This window comes from Lemur catta, chromosome 13 (assembly GCF_020740605.2).
Source record: "Lemur catta isolate mLemCat1 chromosome 13, mLemCat1.pri, whole genome shotgun sequence".
Classification (NCBI taxonomy): Eukaryota; Metazoa; Chordata; class Mammalia; order Primates; family Lemuridae; genus Lemur; species Lemur catta.
In genome coordinates, this window is record NC_059140.1 from 58,767,876 (window position 1) to 58,790,697 (window position 22,822).

A 22,822-nucleotide genomic window follows, 5' to 3' on the forward strand; every position below is an offset into this window, starting at 1 on the left:
AAAAATGTGTGTGATGCAAAAGTTTTTTTACTAACAAATTAACATGCTACATGTATATTTGGGGTGTGAGAGAGAGCCAAAAATGAAAGTGCAAAACGATGTTCATTTCTGAAGGCAAGCAGTGAATTAACCTATGCTTAGTTATATAAATTGCTGCATGTCCCACGGGGAAGCACATACAGTTTTGTCTTTTATAAATATCTGTTCACTAATAATCGTTAGTGAAATCTCTGGGATCAGAAAGGTATTTAATATTTAAGTAAAATGAATGTGGTTTTAAACTTAATTTTAGGGGAAATATTGTTGAAATTGGGAAGATTAAAAGAAGCCAGTGAAGTATTCAAAAACTTGATTGATCGGAATGCAGAGAATTGGTGTTATTATGAAGGCTTGGAAAAAGCTCTACAACTTAGTATGTGATGATTTTTCTTCTCTACTTTCTCTAACCAATGTTTGAAGTATAATAAAATGTAAAGTTGGTAATAATACTTGAGAACAAATAATTTTAGCATTACTGCTTGTTTTTTCCATTTAGTAAAATTATATATAGGTTAAACATGAGAGAGAAAATGAATTCAAATAATTACACTTCAGTGTAAATGCTTACAGATAATTTTAGATTCCATGACCCATTAAAATTTTACCAATTTAGAATAACTAGAGAGATGGGGAGGAGAATGAGCATTCTCTTCCTGGGAAATGTTGTAATTATTTAATATTTTTAAATCATTAGAGGTTCATTACCCTCAACCTCTAAAGATAAGAATTGGGCCAAAGAATTCTTGCCAAGAGTCTGTTGTATATAGTGCCAATGAAAATTGGGGAAAATGAAAATTATTTTCTTAATTTCAAACTAGGCTACTTTATGCACAGCAAAATATTTTGCATCTTCTTTTGAAATTAGCCTTGATCCTTTCCCGAAATTTACGGTTATTCCAAAATTTCACTAATATTTTCATAATTAAGTATTGGTAGGAACAGTTAATATTCCTAAAATCATATTTAATCATTTTCTTTTTTGCTTTGTTTTGGTTGTGACAGAGTCTTGCTGTGTCACGCTAGGTAGAGTGCAGTGGTATCATCGTAGCTTACTGCAACCTCAAACTCCTGGGCTCAAGCCATCCTCCTGCCTTAGCCTCCCAAGTATTTGGGACTACAGGCGTGTGCCATGACGCCCAGCTAATTTTTCTATTTTTAGTAGAGATGGAGGTCTCACTCTTGTTCAGGCTGGTTTCAAACTCCTGGGCTCAAGAGATCCTCTCACCTCGGCCTCACAAAGTGCTAGGACAGGCGTGAGCCACCGCACCTAGCCCATATTTAATCATAAATAAATATATTCCTGAAATAATTATGAAACAGGCTTGAGGATGTTGAAACAGCAGAATTTTTAAATTTAACAAGTACGTTAGGCCAAGTGTGGTGGCTCCTATAATCCCAGCCCTTTGGGAGGTAGTGGTGGGAGGATTGCTTGAGGTCAGGAGTTCAAGACTAGCCTGTGCAACATAGCAAGATGCTGACTCTGCCAAAAAAAAAAAAAAAAAGTATGTTAGATAGGTGGCTGCCCATATAATCATTAATAGTAATATGAACTATGAGAAAATTCATTTGTTGTACCCTAATCATTGTTATTAATTAATGCATGTTTTCTGTTTATATTTAAAATTTAATGCTATGTTGTTAAAAGTTTTTATTTTCTTAAAAAACTTTTTATTTTCTTAAATAACTTTTTAAGAAAATTATTAAAATATTGATTATATTAATAATCTGTTAAACACAGGGCAAAGGTCCTGTGCTGAATGGTGGAAATGTGAGATAACTATGAATATTCTTTAAAATAGTACTTACTGCCTTGCAGTTAATAAAATGAAAGTATTTTAATGTTTTAGTAAAATGGATGTAATATGTTCCATATGTCAGGATCCTTGGTTACTATAAAATGTATTGATTACAAAACTAATTATACCACTTTATCGTTTTAGGTTCCTTAGGACCTTTTCTTCCCCATGGTAAGTTCTGGAGCTCCAACTTGTGACTTCAGAGAGGACATTGAAATGGTTTAGTTTTGTCTTAATTTAACTACATTTCTGAGACTTGTTATATCTAGGGTAGTGGAGAAATTTTTTTTATACTTCAGCCTGTCATTCTCCAAGATTAGGCATAAACATGAGAACTATTACTATTATTATTTTTTTTTTTTTTTGAGACACTGCTTTGCTCTGTTGCTCAGGCTGGAAGTACAGTGGTGCGATCACAGCTAACTGCAACCTCAAACTCTTGGGCTCAAGTGATCTTCCCATCTCAGCCACCCAAGTAGCTAGGACTACAGGTGCATGCCACCACACCTGGCTGATTTTTTAAAGAAAATTTTCTGTAGAGACAGGAATCTTGCTGTGTTGCTGAGGCTGGTCTCCACTCCTGGCCTCCAGTGATCCTCCCATGTCAGCCTTCCAAAGTTCTGGGACTATAGGTGCCTTAGGACACGTGGCAAGAACTATTTTTTTAACAACACATATATTTTTATTGTCTTCAGGTAAATTTTAGTTTAAGGGTCTTTAATCATTCATGAAGTCTCCAAATCTTTAACAGAATGTGAAAATTGTTTTTCACATGTCCCAAGTTTTAAAATCCAACCACATTGGAGCTCCAAAACATATTATTGGGGGAAGGAATGAGTCTAAACAAAATCAAACTTTACCTCTTAAAGTGCAGTGTTTACAATTGTGATAGTAAACACTTCATTTATTATGGAGATACCTTGTTTGCTAGCACCAAGGGTTATTCTTAGAATGATTATATATCTGTGGTCTGAATTAAAGTCCACTTTAAACCTTACAGTTTCAAAACAGGTTTGTTTGCTTTTTCCTGAAATTCTGCTATAAATTGCTTAAATAAAGTAATGTATGTGATTTCTCTTGGTAAATTATGCATGTTATTGTTTTAGAATAATAAGGTGCACCTAGATTCTACTCTGCATATTGTTGCTGCAGAGTAACATAGTTTACATTTAAATCCTCTGTGTGGTACAATAAAATTAGGAGGGAAGATACAACTTTTTGTTAGAAGTATATTTTGTATCTTTTGCGAGAAATGATAGCCACTTTAAAGAATCAATGGGGTTTTTTTATAATGGAGTTTCATTGGAAGATTTTAAGTCTCAAAGCTACCATAGAAACTGAGTTCATCTTTTAAAATATAAAACATTTGCAATTGTGATCCTAAAACTGTTGCTTTTTTAAGCCTAATCAACAGGCTATAAACTTCATTGGGATATATGAAGGCTTTATTGGTTTAGAATGTTTATATAAGATATGTTATAAAGGATATATTATAAAAGGATTTTCTTTTTTATAAGTTTTGTGCTAAGGAATATAAGAGAAGTGCAGCACATATTAAGCATATATTAAGTCTGTGTGGCTTGTGTGTATGTGATTCGAGTTGTATCTGTTGTGGTGAAAGAAAGAAGTTTTGGATTTCTCTGGAGATAAAGTTTAAAATGATAACTTACTGATTATAGTATTTCACTACCACAGGGTTTTTAATGTCATACTTACCAAAATTGAAAGCAGCATTAGTGTCGTTAATATAATTTTTATTTATAACATAGTTTTTAAAGTTTGTTAGCCTTTTGTGATAGATGAAAGTTTTGATGCTGTGAATCTCATCCATATTTACTGAAAATAGGCACTTTAGAAGAGAGGCTTCAAATTTATGAAGAAATTAGTAAGCAACACCCCAGAGCAGTTTCACCTAGAAGATTACCTTTGAATCTTGTCCCAGGTAATATTAGGATATCTTTTGTAATATTAATAATTATTTGTTGAAATTACTCGATGTTATTCCTATTTTAAAAACTTGTTTCTGGTATAGAGTTTATATCTATACCAATCTTGGGGTTGAGAGTGACCATTTATGAATTTATTATGCGTATGTTAATAAGAGTGTTACACTTTAATGTATGGCTAAAATGTTGGTTTTAAGTATTTGAAGTTGTCTATATAAAACTGCTCTTCTTAAGTTGATCTCATGAAGTGGAGAGTAGAATGATAAATACCAGAGGCTGGGAAGGGTGTGTGTGTTGGGGCAGGGACAGGGGGATGAAGAGAGATTGGTTAATGGTTACAGACATAGATAGAAGGAGGAAAATTCCAATGTTCCATAGCAGAATAGGGTGTCTATAGTTTAAAATAATGAATTATATATTTCAAAACACCTAGAAGTTTGGACTTGAAATGTTCTCAACACATACAAATGATAATATTTGAGTTAATGGAAACCCCAGATACCGTGACTTGATCATTACACATTCCATTGCATGTAACAAAGTACCACATGTACCCCATAAATATGTACAAATATTATGTATTAATTGAAAAAATGCTTTTCTTATGTGACATTTTTATAAAAGCACCACATTTGCTGACAAATTATATGAGGTATTATAATTTAAGTGGTAGAAGTAAGAAGGTTTTATATTTTCTATTTAGAGGTATAAATTCAAATGAAAATGTTGTGAGCTTTTTGTGCCCACCACAGTGTTTAAGATAACATCATCATTTCCTTTGAAGGCCTCTCTCCTCAGAGTTAACCACATTCCTAAGTTTTGCTTTTATTTATAGAACTCCATGTATTTTGTATCCCTAAAAACAAAAACAGCTTATGTAAATTGGAATTCTCTGACATGTATTCTGTGATTTGCTTTTATTGCACAGTAGTATATACGTGACCTTGAACCAAGTTATGATACATAACCTAACTCATTTACTTTTGGGCTGTCTAGGAGGTAGAGAGCGTATTAGTTCTTCAGATAGTTAACATCTTTGTTGATGATTTTAGTAAAAAATTGTATTTTTGTTGAAGTCTTTATTTTTAGTTGTGAGTGCTATAGTTTATGACTTATTTATTGGGGCTTTTGACATTTCTTTTTATATAAGTCAGATTCTAGAAAGCACATATAACTTTTAAAATAGTCTGGGGAAGTGAGTGTGAGCTGGAGAATATTTTCTAATAAATTCTCCCTTACAGTGGAAAATACATGTTTAATTGGGTTATGATTTTATTTTTATTAAAAGATTCATGAAAATTAAAAATCTTTAGTTGATTCACTTAAAAATATATGAAATACCTCTTAGAAATGCATTGGATAAAGGAGTAGATAGAAAATCATTTTCTACTAATGCATTTCAGTTCCATAGATGATGAGTGCTATTCCTCTGATCCTCCCTATTTTGTTTTGGTTTGGTAAAATACTGAAAGCACATTTCCCTGTTGTTTTCCAGGGAATGTTAAGTCCAAGTGGATGAGTTAAACACAGCTATCAGATTTCTACAGGACTTGTCAGAGTTTTTAATATACTTTTTGTGTATTCCAAGATTGGAGTTTACTGTGTAGGGAGAAGCATTTCTCTAATAAAAGTGTTTTGTGGAAGATGCTTAGGCTCACGTTTCTATATGTCTTCCTCCTCCTTTTTTTTTTCTTTTTGAGACAGGATCTCACTCTTGCTCTGACTGGAGTGCAGTGGTGTGATCATAGCTCACTGCAACCTCAAACTCCTGGGCTCAAGCGATCCTCCTGCCTGAGTTCCCAAGTAGCTGGGACTGACACCACCATGACTAGCTAACTCCTCTTTTTTTTTTTAAAAAAAAAATAGCTTTCTGAAATATAATTCGTATATCATAACATTTACTGTTTTAAAGTGTGCAATTAAGTGTTTTAGCTTATTCATAGAATTGTGCGATCATCGTCACTATCTGCTTTCAGAAAACTTTCATGACTCCAAAAAGAAATCCCATACCCGTTAGCAGCCATGCCCCAGCCCCCTTCACCCCCAGAACCCGACAGCCACTAATCTACTTTCTGTACCTATGGATTTGCCTGTTTCTGGACATTTCATATAAATGGAATTATACCCTATGTGGCCTTCAGTGTGTGGCTTCTCCTTTTATCAGTCTCAAGGTATGTCTTGTGTTTTACAATGTGGGTAGGGATATTCTCTTAGGACCTTTCAAATGCATTCACATGCCTCTTAGGAAACAAAGAAGTCTTATTTAGCTATAAGATTACAAACAAGATTTATTTCCATAGTCAATAAAGTTTGCTAAAAGCTCTCAGTACATGGCAGTGTATAGTCAGAAATACATTTTTACAGGTGTGATTTAGGTTAAAGTGGAACCATCCTAGACTCTCTGGGACATTCTGTCTTTGAAATGCTAAAAGGACTTTTTTTTATAATATAGGTGCCAGTTGAGGGGTCTCATGGCTTGGGCTTCAAGGTCAGCATCACTGTGAGGTTCTTTCTTCTTTTCTTTTTCTTCTGTTATTTTCTCTTTCTTCCTTCCCATTCTTCCCTTCTTTCCTTTTGACAGGGTCTCACATAGTCATAGCTCACTGTAACTTCAAACTCTTTGGCTCAAGGGATCCTCCTGCCTCAGCCTCCTGAGTAGCTGGGACTACAGGTGCCATCACCACCACTGGCTACTTTTTAAACATTTTTTGTAGGGGACAAGGTCTCACTATGTTGCCCAGGCTGGTCTCAAACTTCTGCCATCAAGCAATCCTCCCCCCTTGGGCTCCCAAAGTACTGGAGTTGCAGGTGTGAGCTACTATGCCCAACCTCTTTCTGGTTTTTTAATTCTTTTTTGTTGATCTTATTTTTCTTTCTTTTAAATTTTTTTTCTCCTTCAGAACATGATACTTTTGGATCACTGTGAGGTTCTGACATACATGTATTTACAAAGCTCCAGTGAATGTATATAAAATTATGTAAATACTCAGTTGTATCTGCAAAAGCTCAATGTTTTGTGACTTCTTTTCCCTATATAGAAATATTTTTATGTGCAGTAAGAAAGGCATTTTGGCATTATCAAAAGCAATAAGATCTTTTTCAAGAAACATGATGGAACTTGAGAATGCAAGGTAAAAGTTTTGAAAAAGTTCCAGTGTTTAGATAAAAAGTCTTGATATCTACAGAGCAGTGAGGAAATTCTCTAACACCCTAAAATATTAAGTGCTCTAGAAACAGTGCAGAGATAAAGCAACATTTCAAAATAATTAATTGAATTCATCACATTCCTTTATTCTTCACTGGCTGAGGGGTGGAGAGAAGGAAGGAGATAATCCAAAGTGTTAAACACAGAATACTATTAATAATTAAATTTTGTTCCATTATTTAGAATGGATTTCCAGTGAATCAGAAATAGTCTGATCTTACAGTTTATGCTAATTATTTTAGCACTGGTTTTTGGGACATCAATTTTTATGTGAATCTGTGCTACATATCTAGATAAGAATTAAGCATAGTATCTCTGCAGTCAGGTAACCTGTTTTGTTAACGGTAATGCTAAACAGGCACATAATAATTGATGATGTTTTGTCTCCCTGAAGACAAAACTGTGGGGGTACTAAAGAATTAGTACAAAATAAGTAGGAAGAAAGGAGATAAATTTGTTTTTGTGTAAAGGGTTTTCTTATATCTAAAGAAAGAAATTGAGATGTATAAATAATCAGTAATTTGGGAGATATGGTGTGTGACTTAGCAGTGTAGGCTTCCTGTTTAGATGATACGTTCATATATTTACAAATTAGAAGGGTATAGAAAGGTTTGAAAGTGAAGTCTATTTCTTATCTCTGTCCCCTGGCTACCAAGTTTACTTGCCTGAATACATCCATTGTTATCAGTTGACGGTGTATTCTTCCAGAAATACACTGTGCATATACAAGCAAAAATGTGAAGGTTTGTGTACAGCTTTCCTTTTTTCTCCTCCCTTTTTACAGAAGTAGTAACATGGATTGCTCTGTACCTGGGTTTTCTTTTCACTTCACTATATTTGGAGAACGGTCCTATTTCAGCACATTAAGAACTTCCTCATTCTTTCTCATACCTGTGCAGTCTCAATAAATCAAATCTGCCAGGATGATCTGAATAGACCAAGAAAGTTGGCCAAGAAGGAGGAGTTCAGAGTAGCTTCTAACATGAAGATAAAATGCTTGTTTTCTCTGTGGGTGATTGTGGGTATAGAAAACAGAATCTTAAATGTAGAAATATAATAGTTGTCAGGTATTAGGGAAGATAGTGACAGATACATTTATTGAGCGATTGCTGTGTGCCACACTTCTTTCTTACTGCTATACATTTTTTATAACTTTTGCCTTATACCAGTGCTGGGAAGATTTGATCTCTGAAACTACTTTTGATTTTTAAAGAAGTAATGATGTATATTTAACCTAGGATGAAGTATTATGCTGTTTCAGCAATCTGTGATTTTCAAAAGACCAACCCTTTGTATATGATCTAATAAAAAATTAGAGATTATCTGAAAACAGTTTTTATAGTTAATAGAGTTAATTTTTGTGACATCTAATTATATTGAGTATGCAAGTTTTGTTCAATGCAATCACAGTAAATAAAAGTAACCACTTTGGGTTGTTAGATTTTGTTATGCAGTATTGTGGTTCATAAAGAAACCTTAGGAGGTCATTTCAGTCATCTGTCTCACTTTAGGCTAAATAGTTCATGACGTGTGCATTTTTTTTTTTCTCAAGTGATTGGGTAAATCCATGTCCTTATATATTAACCCTTGTGAAAAAGTTCATGTCTTTGTATTTAAAACGAAACTTCTTTAAATATTTTCTGCTTTCAAAGAGTGACACCAAAAATCTTTTGTAAGTGTTTATTAATAATAGAATTGTTTACTTGATGTTAGCACAGAGAGTATTTATTTTAATTCTAATGTTAGAATACTCTGGGGCCCAGTCAATGTCTAACATACATATTTTATTTTCATTGTCGGTCTCACTCATTAGAATGGTAAATTCTAAAATTCTATGAGGGCAAGATTTAAAAAATTATTTTTGTTTAATCACTGCTCTATCCCCAATACCTAAAACAGTAGCTGACATGTAGTAGGTGCTTTATACCTCACTGTGGAATGAATGGATGTTGAAGTAAATCACAAGTTGATTTGGGAAAGCATTTGTAAACACCAATTTAGTGTTTATAAAAAGATATTTTAGCTACTACTTGAAGACAATGCTGATTACAGTAGTCTACCGCAGAGCGCTTTATGAGTTGTCTGCAGGGTTTTGAGCTGTGGATAGTAGGACTGAGTCTGTGCTAGTCAGTGAGAGATTAGGAAAGATACTTGATATTGTGGCTATATTCAGAATGGATAGTAGGTTACTTAACTCTCTACTTAAAGCTGCACAATCTTTTTGTTTACCTATCTTTTTAAGTGTTCCTTCATGATATTTTGAACCCAGATCTAGGGGAAAATATAGTTGCCAACTGAGGTATTTGGTGTTATGCTTTTTGGTTGTAAGAAGAAATAATGCAGATTGACGTTTTAGGTTTAAGAATTAGATGGGAGATAATTACTTCTGAGGGAGCTTTATTTTTATTTAGAAAATCATTTTAAGAATTGTTTGCATCAGTCGAAGTATAACAAAGTACGCTTTTGTTTCTAGGTGAAAAATTTAGAGAACTAATGGATAAGTTCCTGAGGGTTAACTTCAGTAAAGGCTGCCCACCCTTGTTTACTACTTTGAAATCTTTATATTACAATACAGAAAAGGTAAAATTCGTTATTTATTCAGTTTTGCTATGTTTACTAACTTAATTATAGAAAGATGTTCATGCAAATGATATGCTATGATTTAATCATCTTCTCTGTTCTTGTAATGTTATTTAGCTTACTTTTAGTGTAATAATAGATGTACTGAAACTATATGCCTGTAGTATGAGTAATATCAAAGGGAATGTCAATCTGTGTAATTTACTGAGTAAATGGTTTATAAAAGTACTAATGTGTAAAAGTTGTTTATTTTTAGTGGGTGTACTTTCTAGTAGGACTTTAAATTTGACATATTTTTACCAGAGGTCTATATTTACTCCATGATTATTATTTTCTAGTATATAATTATGGATTTCTGAACTTGTTCTACATGCTTTTAAAGTTAATAGCTTGGATAATCAGTTAGTGCTACAGTAAAATGCCATTTGGTCAACAGTACAAATGATTAGTTTTAACTAATAGGCTACATTTTAATAATTATAGTTTTCAACTTTATTTTTTAATATAGTTTCTGCTTTTTTTTCCCTAGTGTTCCTTAGATTCAGTAGGTAGGAACTTTCTGCTTTTCAAAATTAGAAAATGGGCACTTAAATCTTGGTCTTAAATTAGAAAGACAGGCTGAGCATGGTGGCTCATGCCTGTAATCTCAGCACTTTGGGAAGTTGAGGTAGAAAGATCACTTGAGGCCAGGAGTTTGAGACTAGCCTGGGCAATATAACAAGACACCATCTCAAAACACACACACATTCTCCTTCTCTCTCTCTCTTTCTCTCTCCCCCATCCCCCTCCTTCCCTCCCTCTCTCCCTCTTTCTCTCTCTTTCCCCACTCCCCCCGTCTCTCCCCCTCTCTCCTCTCCTTGCCCCCTCTCCCCCCGCCCAAGTCTTATTTTTAGTCTGTATGTAATAGTTACTTGTTTCAGAAATGTGAAAACCTCAATGTAAAGTACTTACTCAAATAATGTATTTAAATGGCATCCATGGTATATCATGGCAACAGAAGAACTTTTTAGAAATTAGTTTTTATTTACTTTCTGAACTTTCAACTGTAACTTTGTTTTAGGTCTTTATCTTGGCATAGTTTTTTTCTGTCAGTATTTTCTCTTTTACCTTCTTTAGCAATTTTTTTCTTTCATGCAAATTATAAACTTAGGAATTAATATGGTTTAAGTCTTCATTATTAAAACTGAAACAACAATTTAGGTTGCTGCATATAGCATAAGAATTTCAACAGCTTTCATGCTATACTGAAATACCATTTTTATTGAAGATAATGGTAAGAATATTTCTCACTTTATTTTGTGTGTATGTCACTTCATTGAAAATACTAATTCGATCTTTATAGGTGACAGTCACCTTTAAATGCTCTGATATTATGTGTTGTTTTCCTCTTAAGAGTAATTTTTGTTTTAAAGGGGCAGCTCTTTTAAAAAATAACTGTTTTACACTTGAAGTATACAGGTGTTTTCATCTGTTAGGTCATTTTGTATTGTAATCTCTCACATGTTATCAGACTACACTTTTATTATGGATAAAGTCTTGTTTTATTGTTTATTGTTTTATAAACTAGAATCCATTTCTTGTAAGTGTGAACAAAGAACCTTACCTAGTAATCGTTTTTGATTGAGTCTCAGGATACTTCTGTTTTGTTGGTAGGCTTCATATAGTAAAGTACTCTGTTCCTGAATTGTCAAAACAGCAATTAAAAAAAAAAACTAGGAACAGTTGAACAACTATATTGTATTTACAACACGTGTAGTGGTTTAATGAGAGGTAAGTTTTATACGTACCATATAGTCTGCTGATGTTCTAAATCGTAATGCCAACAAATTATTTCTGTAATGCTTATAAACTGCCCAATGGGACAGTGAACCAGATGTTTGACCACCTGATTTGTATGGTGTGCAGCTAACATCTATTAGTTTTTCAGATTGGTGATATAGGAATTTTATCTTATTACTTTTCTGTTTTCTGTTGGCATTTGTATACAGTTGTACTCTGTTCCATCAGCTTCTACTTTCTCGAAGAGTAAAAGTGCTGGGGAACTTAGCACAAAATTTTAAAAGTAGTTTTTCATCGTAAAAGTGTGATAAACACAATATAGAAAATTTGGAAAATGGAGGAAAGATCTAAAAAAAAAAGGGGGGGGGGAACGGAAATCCAAACAAAACTCAATCATAAATAGCCACATGAATACATAATTTAAGAGCATTTTCATGTGTTTCCTTTCAAGTTTTTTTCCCTGTGAATTTATTTGTGGTGTGTATTTGTAGCTTTAGTCATTTTGACCAAAAAGTTTTGTTCTTTTCCCCCCTAGCAATTTCATAAGCATTTAATGTGTTTTTATATAGTCTTCATTATCTTCCTTTTTAATGACTGCATGGTCTTTTAGAACCATTCCTCCATTGTTGAATTTGGTTTTCCAAGTTTTTACTGTTGAAAAATATCATAAATATCTCTGTACACATAGCTTTGCTTAAGACTATTTCCTTCTCATAAATTCTCGGTAACATGATGAGTAAAGGGTATGAACATTATTGTGGTTCTTGGTAAACACTGATAAATTGATTTTCACAGGTTGTAAACAGCAGATTGTATTGCTACTAGCAGTGTGGGTGAAATATTTTTGTCCTGTGTTTGCTTTTCTATGGAGGCTTTTTGTTTTTAACATGGAGAGGTTAAAAATGTGGTGGAACCAGATTTGTTGATTTTTATTTCTGTTGTGGAAGTTCCTCTATTGTTTTAGAACCAGCTTGGAAATTCCTCTTCCTCTGGAGCAGCACTTCTCAATGGGGTCATTGGGGAGTGAACTTTGTCCCCCAGGGAACATTTTCCAATGTCTAGGGAGGTTTTTTCTTTGTCACCACTGTGGGGTATGCTACTGACTTCTAGTGTACAGAGGCCAGGGATGCTGTTAAACACCCTGTAAGGCCCAGGGCAGCCTCCCGCAACAAAGAATTTTACCGTTGACATGTTGGGCTGGATAATTCTTTGTTTTGGGGGGCTGTCCTGTGCAGGATGTATAGCAGCATCCCTGGCCCCTGCCAACAAGATGCCAGTAGCTTACCCCTGAGTATTTTAATTTATTTGTTCTGGCCACAGCTTTATTGAGATATAATTCACATATCGTAAAATTTACTTATTTAAAGTGTACAATTCAATGATTTTTAGTATATTCACAGAGTTGTGCAACCATCACCACTATGTAATATTAGAAAATTTTCATCATCCCCCAAAGAAACTCCGTATCTTTTAGCTTTGAGTCCCCCAACCCTCCCATCAGCTCTAGGAAATGATTAGCCTACTTTCTGTGTATGGATTTCCCATTCTGGTCATTTCATATAAATGGAATTATCTAATATGTGGCCTTTTTGGTCTAGCTTCTTTTACTTGATATTTTCACCCATATTGTAGCATAAATGAGTACTTCATTACTTTTTATGGCCAAATAATATTTTATTGCAGGGATATACCACATTGGTTGCTTCTACCTTTTGATTATCATGAATAATGCTGCTGTAAACATATGTGTACAAGTTTTTGTGTGGACATGTTTTCATTTCTCTTGGGTATATACCTGGAAGTGGAATTACTAGGTAACAAATGGTAACTCTGTTTAAATTTTTAAAGAACTGCCACTCTTTTCCAAAGTTCTTGCACCTTTTTACATTCCCACAAGCAGCACATGACGGTTCCTCATCAATGTCAGTGCTTGTTGTCTGATACTTGGTTGTAGCCCCGATGGGGGTATGACGTGGTAAGGCCTTGTGGTTTGACTTTGCATTTCCCTGATGACTGATGATGTCATATCTTTTCATGTGTTATTGGCCATTTGTATATCATTTTTGGAGAAATGTCATTCAGATCCTTTGCCCATTTTAAAATTGGATTATTTCTCTTTACCATTGAGTTGTAAGAAATTTTAAATATATTCTAGATATAAATCCCTTATCAGATATATGATTTGAAAATATTTTCTACCCTTCTTAGGGCTATCTTTTCCCATTCTTGATAGTGTCATTTGATGTACAAAAGTTTTTAATTTTGATGAAGTCCAGCTTATCCTTTTTGCTGTTTTTGTTGCTTGTGCTTTTTCTTGTCTTATCTAAGAAAGCATGTCCAAATCCAAGGTCATGAAGATTTATTTACTTCTAAGAGTTTTATACTTTTATTTCTTACATAAGGCATACAGTCTATTTTGAGTTCATTTTTGTATATGTTGTGAGGTAGGAGGCCAACTTTATTCTTTCAGATGTGACTATCCAGTGTCCCAGCAACATTTGTTGAAGACACCATTCTTTCCCTGTTGAATGTCTTGGCAGCCTTGTCAAAAATAAATTAACTATAAATGTGAAGGTTCATCTCTGGACTTGGAAGTCTGTTCCGCTGATCTGTATTCTGTCTGTTCTTACAGTTTTGTATTCTTGTATGAGATGGTCATTCAGGTGCAGCCACAATAGGAGACACTGGGATAGGCTCACGAAAAAAGAGTTTGTCCTGCTCACAGGTCCCAGACAGGAGGCATGCCATGCCAAGCAGGGCTCCTTGGAGAACAAAATAGGGTGGATAGGAACGAGGGGAAGGTTTAGGTTACTGCTTTTACTGAGGTTTCTAGGAAACTTCAGGGCAGGGCAGGATGAACTGTTTCGGATTGGTTAGTTTGAACAATTTTGGTGGGCTTTGGGCTCTTTTTGCCTGGTACCTAGTCCTGGGATAATTAATGCCGAGGAATGAATATTGCCATCTCTGGTGTATGGGCCAGATAGGGGAAATATGGCTCTGGATTGAATAGTTAGCATGTCAAAGACATGCTCCTGGCTGGGCCTTTTGCTATCTTTAAGAATTGGCTAGGCCTTGGAGGGACTGTTTCTCAATAGCCATAGAGGGTTTTTAAGAACTGAAACATCAGTATACAAAAAATTTAAAAATATTTACAATACACCTATTCCAGTACTATACTGTCTTGATTACTGTAGCTGTGGGGTAAATTTTGAAATTAGAAAGTGTGAGTCCTCCTCTTTTCTTCTTTTCAAGATTGTTTTTGGTCACTCATGGTTCCTTTTATTTCCATTTGAATTTTAGGATCAGCTTCTGTGTTTCTACAAAGAAGCCATCTGGGATGTTGATAGGGATTTTGTTGAACCTGTAGATCAATTAGGAAGTATCCTCAACGATATTAAGCCTTTTAGTCTATGAACACGGGATGTCTTTCCATGTATTTAGGTCTTCGTTTCATTCAACAGTGTTTTATAGTTTTCATTGTACAAGTCTTACACATCTTTTGTTAAATTTAGTCCTAAGTGTTCCGTTCTTTTTGATACTATTCTAGATGAAATTGTTTTCATAATTTCATTTTCAGAGTGTTTATTGCTAGTATGTAGAAATGCAGTTGATTTTTGTATATTGATCTTTTATTCTGAAACCTTGCTGAACTTGTTTCAGATGTTTTAATGGATTCCTCAGGATTGTCTGTAAGATCATGTTATCTGCAAATAGAAAGTTTTACTTCCTTTTTAGTCTGTATCCTTTTTATTGACTAATTGCTCTGGGTAGAATCTCTAGTACAATATTGAGCAGAAGTGGTGAGAGTGGACATCTTTATCTTCTTCCTGCTCTCAGGGGGAAAGCATCTAGTTCTTCACCATTAAATGTTGTGCTAGCTGTTGGTTTTCCATGTATGTGCTTTATAATGTTAAGGAAGTTCCCTTCCGTTCCTAGTTAGTTGTACATTTTTATCATGAAAGGGTGTTGTTGGATTTTGTCAAGTGCATTTTCTGTGTCCATGGAAACAATCCTCTGGTTTTTGTTTGTTATTCTGTTGATGATGATGTATTTTTACATTAACTGATTTTCAGATGTTATGCCAATTTTGCATTGCTGGGATAAAACCTACTTGGTGTGATGGACAATTCTTTTTATATATTGCTGGGTTCATTTTGCTAGTGTTTTGTTGAGGATTTTTGTATTTATATTTCTCAGATATTGGTCTGTAGTTTTCTTGTGATGTCTTTATCTGATTTTGGTATCAGGATGTTCCCTCCTCTTTTTTTCTTTTTTTTTTTTTTTTGAAGAGCTTGTGAAGAATTGATACTACTTTTTTAAGTGTTTGATAGAATTTATCAGTGAGGTCATATGGGCCTGGAATTTTCTCTGTGGGTAGTTTTTTGATTACCTATTCAAATTCTTTTCTTTTTTTTTTTTCTCACTTTGTTGCCCAGGCTAGAGTGAGTGCCGTGGCATCAGCCTAGCTCACAGCAACCTCAACCTCCTGGGCTTAAGCGATCCTCCTGCCTCAGCCTCCCGAGTAGCTGGGACTACAGGCATGCGCCACCATGCCCGGCTAATTTTTTCTATATATATGTATTTTTTTAGTTGTCCAGATAATTTATTTCTATTTTTAGTAGAGACGAGGTCTCGCTCAGGCTGGTCTCGAACTCCTGACCTCGAGCGATCCACCCGCCTCGGCCTCCCAGAAGGCTAGGATTACAGGCGTGAGCCACCGCGCCCAGCCTCAAATTCTTTGTTATTGGTCTGTTCAGATACTCTGTTTATTCTTTACTCACTTGAAGAAATTCATGTTTCTAGAAGTTTATCCATTTCATCCAAGTTATACAGTATTAGCATATAACTGTGCATCGTATTCCTAGTAGTAATATCCCCCCTGTCCTTGCTTTTTAAGAGACAGCATCTTGCTCTGTTGCCCAGGCTGGAGTACAGTGGTGCCCTCATAGCTCATTACAACTTTGAACTCCTAGGCTCAAACAATCCTCCTACCTCGGCTTCCCAAAGTGCTGAGATTACAGGCATGATTTTAAAATGACAGAGACAAAATATTATTTTTAAAAACAATAGCTATTACATGTTAATTTTTCATATCACACACTACCTAGTTGACATAGATGGTAAGTGGACTTGAGTAAAATGGGTCATTCCTTAGTAATACTTAGATTACCTTTTATAGACAAATTTGGAATATTGTTCACGTAATTGCTGATTTAAAACTGACTGTCACAGAAGTTTTTGAGATTCAAAGAAGTATGCTAATGAACTATGAAGTCCAGTGCTCTTTGCAGGTTTTTTATTTAGGAGATTTCATGTGAAATTTCCATTATCTTGTTTTGTTTTGTTTTTTTCGTGATCAGATCTTGTTTTGAAGTTCTGAAACAGGAGATCTGTTTATTCAGTAGAGTTTATACTCTTTTATGACGGATTGTGTGTAGCTTCAGTAAATGTTTTGCTGTACTTTTTATTATTAAAATTGACTTCTTTGAAAATGTTTCGCCCTGGAGATGCATGAAGGTATATCATTTTTTAAAAACCTGCTCTAGTTGCAGTTTTTGCAACTGCCAGTAGATGGCATTGTATGTTCATTAAAAAAGTATTTGCCTTCATAAAACGAAGAGCTAGACTACTGAATTTCTAAGCCTGTGGTGTCTCTGTTTTTTTGAGACGGATTCTTGCTCTGTTGTCCAGGTTGGAGTGCAGGGGCATCATCATAGTTCACTGTAACCTCAAACTCCGGGCTCAAGTGATCCTCTCACCTCACTCATCCTCTCGAAGACTACAGATGTGCACCACCCAAGCCCAGCTAGTTTTTATTTATTGTTTTTTGTAGAGACTGGGTTTTGCTATGTTGGCTAGGCTTACAAAAAGTTTTTTAAGGTACACATATTCTAAGTGAGATTGATGGGCAGTCATGTTAGGTTAAAAATACCTGCTACCATTAATTTTGCTTTATAGTAAAAATCTTTTTGCAGCAGTTTTATCAGTGTTTCTCAAACTCTTAACTTGTGCGTCAGAAGTAACTAAAGTGCTTATTAAAAATAGATTGTACAGAAACCAGAGTTCTGATTCTGTCAGTATGGGGTGTGGTATAGACTGCATCTCTTACAAGTTACCATGTGATGCTAATGCTAATGTTGATGATGTTAATGGTCTGAGGATCGCCCTTTCAGAACCGCTGTTTTTAAATTAAATAATCATTATTTAAAAAAAAAAAAACAACAAAGAACATACCCATTTTCTGCCACCCTAAATCTCTTCTGTTGTATTTTCATTGAGTATGTAGTCTCTGTACACACTTGTTTTAGTGAAATCATAGTGTGTGCACATTTTTTTCACTTCCTGTTTTTTCTGTATTAGTTACACATTGATTGTCCTTCGTGTCAGTTTCCCATCTATTTTTCTCATTGCCCGTCTGTCTAAGCTCTACTAGAGAGTTATGCCGTATAATGCAAAATCGTGAGAAAGATATCATGTAGTCCTGAGAAGTGTTTTAATTTGGTTTTTGTTTTATTGTGTTTTTTTGACTGGTGTCAGTAGGATGGTCAGTTTTGTGGACACTAACCTGTGAGTTTCTGGGATGGGGATTAATGTGGCTTCCAAATAAAGCTAATGAAATTGTACGATCTTGTATTAAATGGAATGCATGAAGAGGTTTCTTTCCTTGCCGTACGTACCAAAACGTGTTTAAGACTTTGTGACACGTGGTCTGCTCTTCAGTGGCAGGGGAGCCCTAGTGAATTTTGGTTGGTGTGTAAAGAGGCCTTGGGATAGAAAAGAAATACAGTTGTTTTGCTAAAGGAAAAATGTCTGAAGTCCCAGTTTTCACAAAGTAGTAAGCAATGTGTCAGACCTTATTTTTATTTTATTTTTTAAATATGAAGCCTTCATGAATTTGCATATCATCCTTGTACTGGGGCTATGCTGATCTTCTATGTATTGTTCCAATTTTGGTATATGTGCTTCTGAAGCAAGCACCAGATCTTATTTTGTAGTAGGAAGATAAGCAAGTTGCGTAGGAAACCCTGTAATTGTATTGAGTACAGATTCCAACTTTCTGTCCTTTTCCCAGGGTTGCTAACAATAATAACCAAAACAGAGTCATTTATAACTTCACTTATAATTTTCAAACCTTGGGTCATGTCACTTGACTTTTTTGTCATGCTTTATATTTTAGAAAATCTGAATATTTATTTAATGGTTTACAACTTCACAGTATAACAATAGAAAGCAAAAGGCAAATAAATTAACTGTTAATAATAAATTACACAGATATGTTTATTGGCAAAAAAAGGTTTTGTAGTAACTAGTGACAATTTGTCCTTCAAAGCTTCAAATTAATGAAGTTCTGTTGCACCTTTAATAAAGACAGCAGTATACAGCATCTTTCCCCATCCCCCCACAAGGAAATATTCATATTGAGAATGAGGAAAACACAGATACCCTAGTAGTTTGTAGTTCTGAAATAAGCTGTATATTGTTTTCCAAATCTAATTTAAACCATAATAAATCAATAATACTTCCAATAAAATATTTTTAAATTTTAAAAATATGTTTCTTTAACAGGTTTCTATAATCCAAGAACTTGTTACTAATTATGAAGCCTCTCTTAAAACATGTGACTTTTTTAGCCCTTATGGTAAGTTTAAATTAGATTGAATTAGAATTTGATTACTCATTTCATTTGTAATCACTTACAGTAATGCTCTTTTATGTTTATTATGTGTGCTACATAATAACTACTTATTAAATAGTTTTTGCATTAGTGAATGAAATGAGAGCACTTTCAATCTTATTTAATTTAAATTTTCCATAAACCTGTGGGGTGGGAGTTAGCCCTGTTTTAATATGAGGAAATGGACTTGAGAGGTTGAGTGGCTTGCCCAAGACCATGCAGTTACTTTATATTAGAACCTATTTTTCCAGAATCCCTAAATTCTCTGATTTTTCTGCTCTTTTAATACTTTTAATCCTGTATAATACAATTTGGTCGTTTGTTTCTCTATTTGTAGGAGGATATGTAAATCAAGGCAACTTAATTTTATAAACACTCTAGAATGTTTTCGGTCATTCAGATGGTAACTTTAGTCTGGGTTCCTCATGTGTCCTTTACATGTCATTATTTGAGTATTTTTTTAATTGAAATTGAGATCTTGCTGTTTTGGCCAGGCCGGTCTTGAACTCCTGGGCTCAAGCTATCTTCCCACCTCAGCGTCCGGAGTAGCTGGAATTACAGAGGTGTGACACTGCACCCCACTCTTTGATTATTTATAAAGCAAAATTCTAGGCATATTGTTCCATACCTTAGTATTCACCTCTGTTTAAAATGATTAAACAGAGGATGTCGCTGCAGTGCTATGTCACACAAAATTAACCTCATGCTATAATATCTATTAATACCCAGTCCACATTCAGATTTCCCCAAGTATCCAAAAAAAGTCTTCGTAGGTTGGTTTATTTGAATCTAGATCTAGTTAAGGTCCACACTTTACGTTTGATTGTTATGTCTCTTATATTCTTTTAATCTAGAGCAGTAACCTCCCCTTCCTTTTTTTTTTTTTTTTTCTTAAACATGTTTTGAAAGGTCATTTGTCTTATAGGATGTCCCATATTCTAGATTTGGCTGATTGCTTTCTTGTGGTATCATGTAATATATTTTACTGTAATTCATATTTCTTGTAAACTTATAGTTAGATTTATAGGCTTGATTTGATTTCAGTTCCATTTGAATACTTGGTGGTGGTGCTTTGTGCTTCCTGTTGTATCATCACATCTGGAGGCAGGAGGCATTCTGGTTGTCTCTCTTTTTTGATGTTGAGATTGTCACCCTGGTGTGCCCATTAAAAAACTCCTCATTGGCGTCTCACCTAATGATTTTAGCAGCCATTGAGGATCATTGTGTTCATTCCTTATTTCATTCTAATGATCATTTTTTGTCTGCATTGATTAGCTAGAATTCTTCTTATAAATAACTTTCCTTCATAAAATATCTGGTTCCCCTGAAATACAGTTTATATAAGAGGAGCAGGATAGATGCTTGACACTTCACCTCCTATATTTTGTTTGCATTATTATTGTTTCATTTGGTCAGCTACACTAGGAAACCTTTTTGTTCTTCTGTAGCATGGGTAAATTCACACTTTCTTCCTCCTCTTATGCCTGTATATCTTCCTTTCTGAAATCCATTTTGAGAGCTTTGTATTTCTTTTTCTACTCTTCTGTAGCTTGAGGGTACGGCAGGATGGGGAACAGGATAGAACTTGGCTGATTGTATGTGACTGCTTTTGTTACAGAACTTGGGCTGTGTTTTCTCTTTTTAGGTTTTTGTCAGATGGCAGGGTTATTTCCATTTTGTCATGGGTATATCTTCTTCCTGTGGGTCATATTCAACTTTGGGTTTGCCTGATTTAGCATTATAGGCCTAGAAAAGACTAAGCCCTGGCAGTTTGGCAGTTCTTGACTCTGCTGAAGTCTTGGAGTTTTATAGAGAATCTCTTCTCCAACTTATTTTCCTTGGCTTGTTGTCTTTTGCTTTCAGCCTGAAAATTCACAGAATTTGATTGATTTATGTCCTTTCCCCAGCACTGTTTCTTTGGAATGAGGTTGGGTTTAGAAACCGGTCAAACTATGATCTTGGTTTCTCTGCTTGGCTGCCACTTTTCAAACTTTATAGCATGAAGTCATAGCTCTTTCAGTTGAAATTGGTCATTTTTCCTGAGTTTTTACTGTTCATGATTATAAAAATTATTAATATCATTATGAATTAGGGGTGAGAAGGTATGTAAATTGCTCTATTTTACATTCTTCCCATAATAATTTAATATTTGTTTAATTGCAGAGAATGGGGAGAAGGAACCCCCAACAACACTACTCTGGGTTCAGTATTTCCTGGCACAGCACTTTGATAAACTTGGACAATATTCTTTGGCTTTGGATTATATTAATGCTGCAATTGCTAGTACTCCAACTCTAATAGAATTATTCTATATGAAAGCAAAAATTTACAAGGTAAAATCTGAATCATGTTTTGTGACTACTTGAAGAATTCAGGTACTTTAAGAACCCTTGGAATTTTTTCTATGTAGAAATGTCTTCTAGGGCACCCTGATAATGTTTTTCTAAAATTCTTAATAATTCTAAGCAGTTTTATATTATATAGTTGTGTAATCAGTATTAGTCATTGGATTTAGCTCTTAGTATTACTAAATGTGAATTGTAATTTAGATTACTAGATACATTTGACAGAAATGGTGCCAGATTTCTATTTTGTCTTTATAAGTTTTTTCCATTTTTATTGTACCCATATTCTCTTAATCTAAACTGTGATTTCTTTAATGCTTTTATGTCTTAATAGCATATAGGTAATCTCAAAGAAGCTGCAAAGTGGATGGATGAAGCACAGTCTTTGGACACAGCTGATAGATTCATCAATTCAAAATGTGCAAAATATATGCTTCGAGCAAATATGATAAAAGAAGCAGAGGAAATGTGCTCCAAGTTCACAAGGGTAGGGGATAGTATACATGAGCATGTAGTTGTCTGAATTAGTAAACTTAAGTTCTGGGATGATTTATGAAGTTTGCCACTGAAATTCGTAAGAATTCTTTGCTTTTTAAAATCCTGTTTAGCTCATATCCTAAGCATGGTTTCTTACTGTAGTTGTGTGTGTATGCATGTGTTTCTGGCAGGAGATGGTTAAAGCAATAGCAGCAATAAATGCCTTGGTACTAATACAAGTACTGTGTCATACTTTAGTGCTTATATGAAAAATTCAATTTGCATTCCAAATTCAATTGCAAGACAAATTCTTTGTCTCCCTAGTAATTTTGACTGCTTGTTTTGTTCTGTTTTATTTTGTTTTTTTCAGACGGTCTTGCTCTGTCACCCAGGGTGGAGTGCTGTATGGCATGGTCATAGCTGACTGTAGCCTTGAACTCGTGGGTTCAGGTGACCCTTGCACTTCTGCTTTCTAAGTAGCTGGGACTGCAGGCCTGTGCCACCTTTGCTGGGCTAGGGTTTTTTTGTTGTTTTTTTTTTTTTTTTTTTTTTTTTAATTTTTTGTAGAGACAGGGTTTCTGGCTATGTTGCCCAGGTCTTGAATTCCTGTCCTCAAGCAATATTCCCGCCTTGACGTCCCAAAGTATTGGGGTTATAGGTGTGAGCCACCGCACCTGGCTTGCTTTTTAATTGTCTCTTACAGTGTTTTACTTTAGAACTGCTCATAGAGTTCATTGTATGTGGACTCCTGGTCTCTGTGACATTTTAGAATTTAAGTTTTCTGACATTGTTGGGCTAAGCATCCATTCCTTTCCTTTCCCTTCTTCACCGTCCTTTCATATCCTTTTCCACATAGACTTTCTGTTATATTATGAATATAATACATGTTTATGTTTAAGTAAGTGGACTAATGGAACAGAGTAGGAAGCTCAGAAACAGATTCACACAGGTTCGGAAACTTGTTATATAACCAGAGGTAT

The 22,822-nt window shown here is 34.7% G+C and overlaps 1 protein-coding gene and 1 non-coding gene across 5 annotated transcripts in view; one reads left to right on the plus strand and one right to left on the minus strand.

Annotated features, from left to right (window-relative positions):
• Positions 1-22,822, plus strand: part of NAA16 (N-alpha-acetyltransferase 16, NatA auxiliary subunit) — a 58,025-nt gene that overhangs the window by 16,731 nt on the left and 18,472 nt on the right. For 3 of the 4 annotated variants that reach the window (XM_045566796.1, XM_045566798.1, XM_045566799.1), the window contains 7 exons: positions 293-412; positions 1,980-2,006; positions 3,682-3,777; positions 9,460-9,566; positions 18,912-18,984; positions 21,184-21,353; positions 21,700-21,852. In XM_045566796.1, the coding sequence (XP_045422752.1) occupies positions 293-412; positions 1,980-2,006; positions 3,682-3,777; positions 9,460-9,566; positions 18,912-18,984; positions 21,184-21,353; positions 21,700-21,852 (746 nt within the window). The remainder of the gene's footprint in view (positions 1-292; positions 413-1,979; positions 2,007-3,681; positions 3,778-9,459; positions 9,567-18,911; positions 18,985-21,183; positions 21,354-21,699; positions 21,853-22,822) is intronic. The other variant, XM_045566797.1, reaches the window with a different exon arrangement.
• On the minus strand, positions 18,218-18,323 carry LOC123649540. The gene has a single exon (XR_006739048.1). It is a non-coding gene; the product is annotated as a U6 spliceosomal RNA (small nuclear RNA).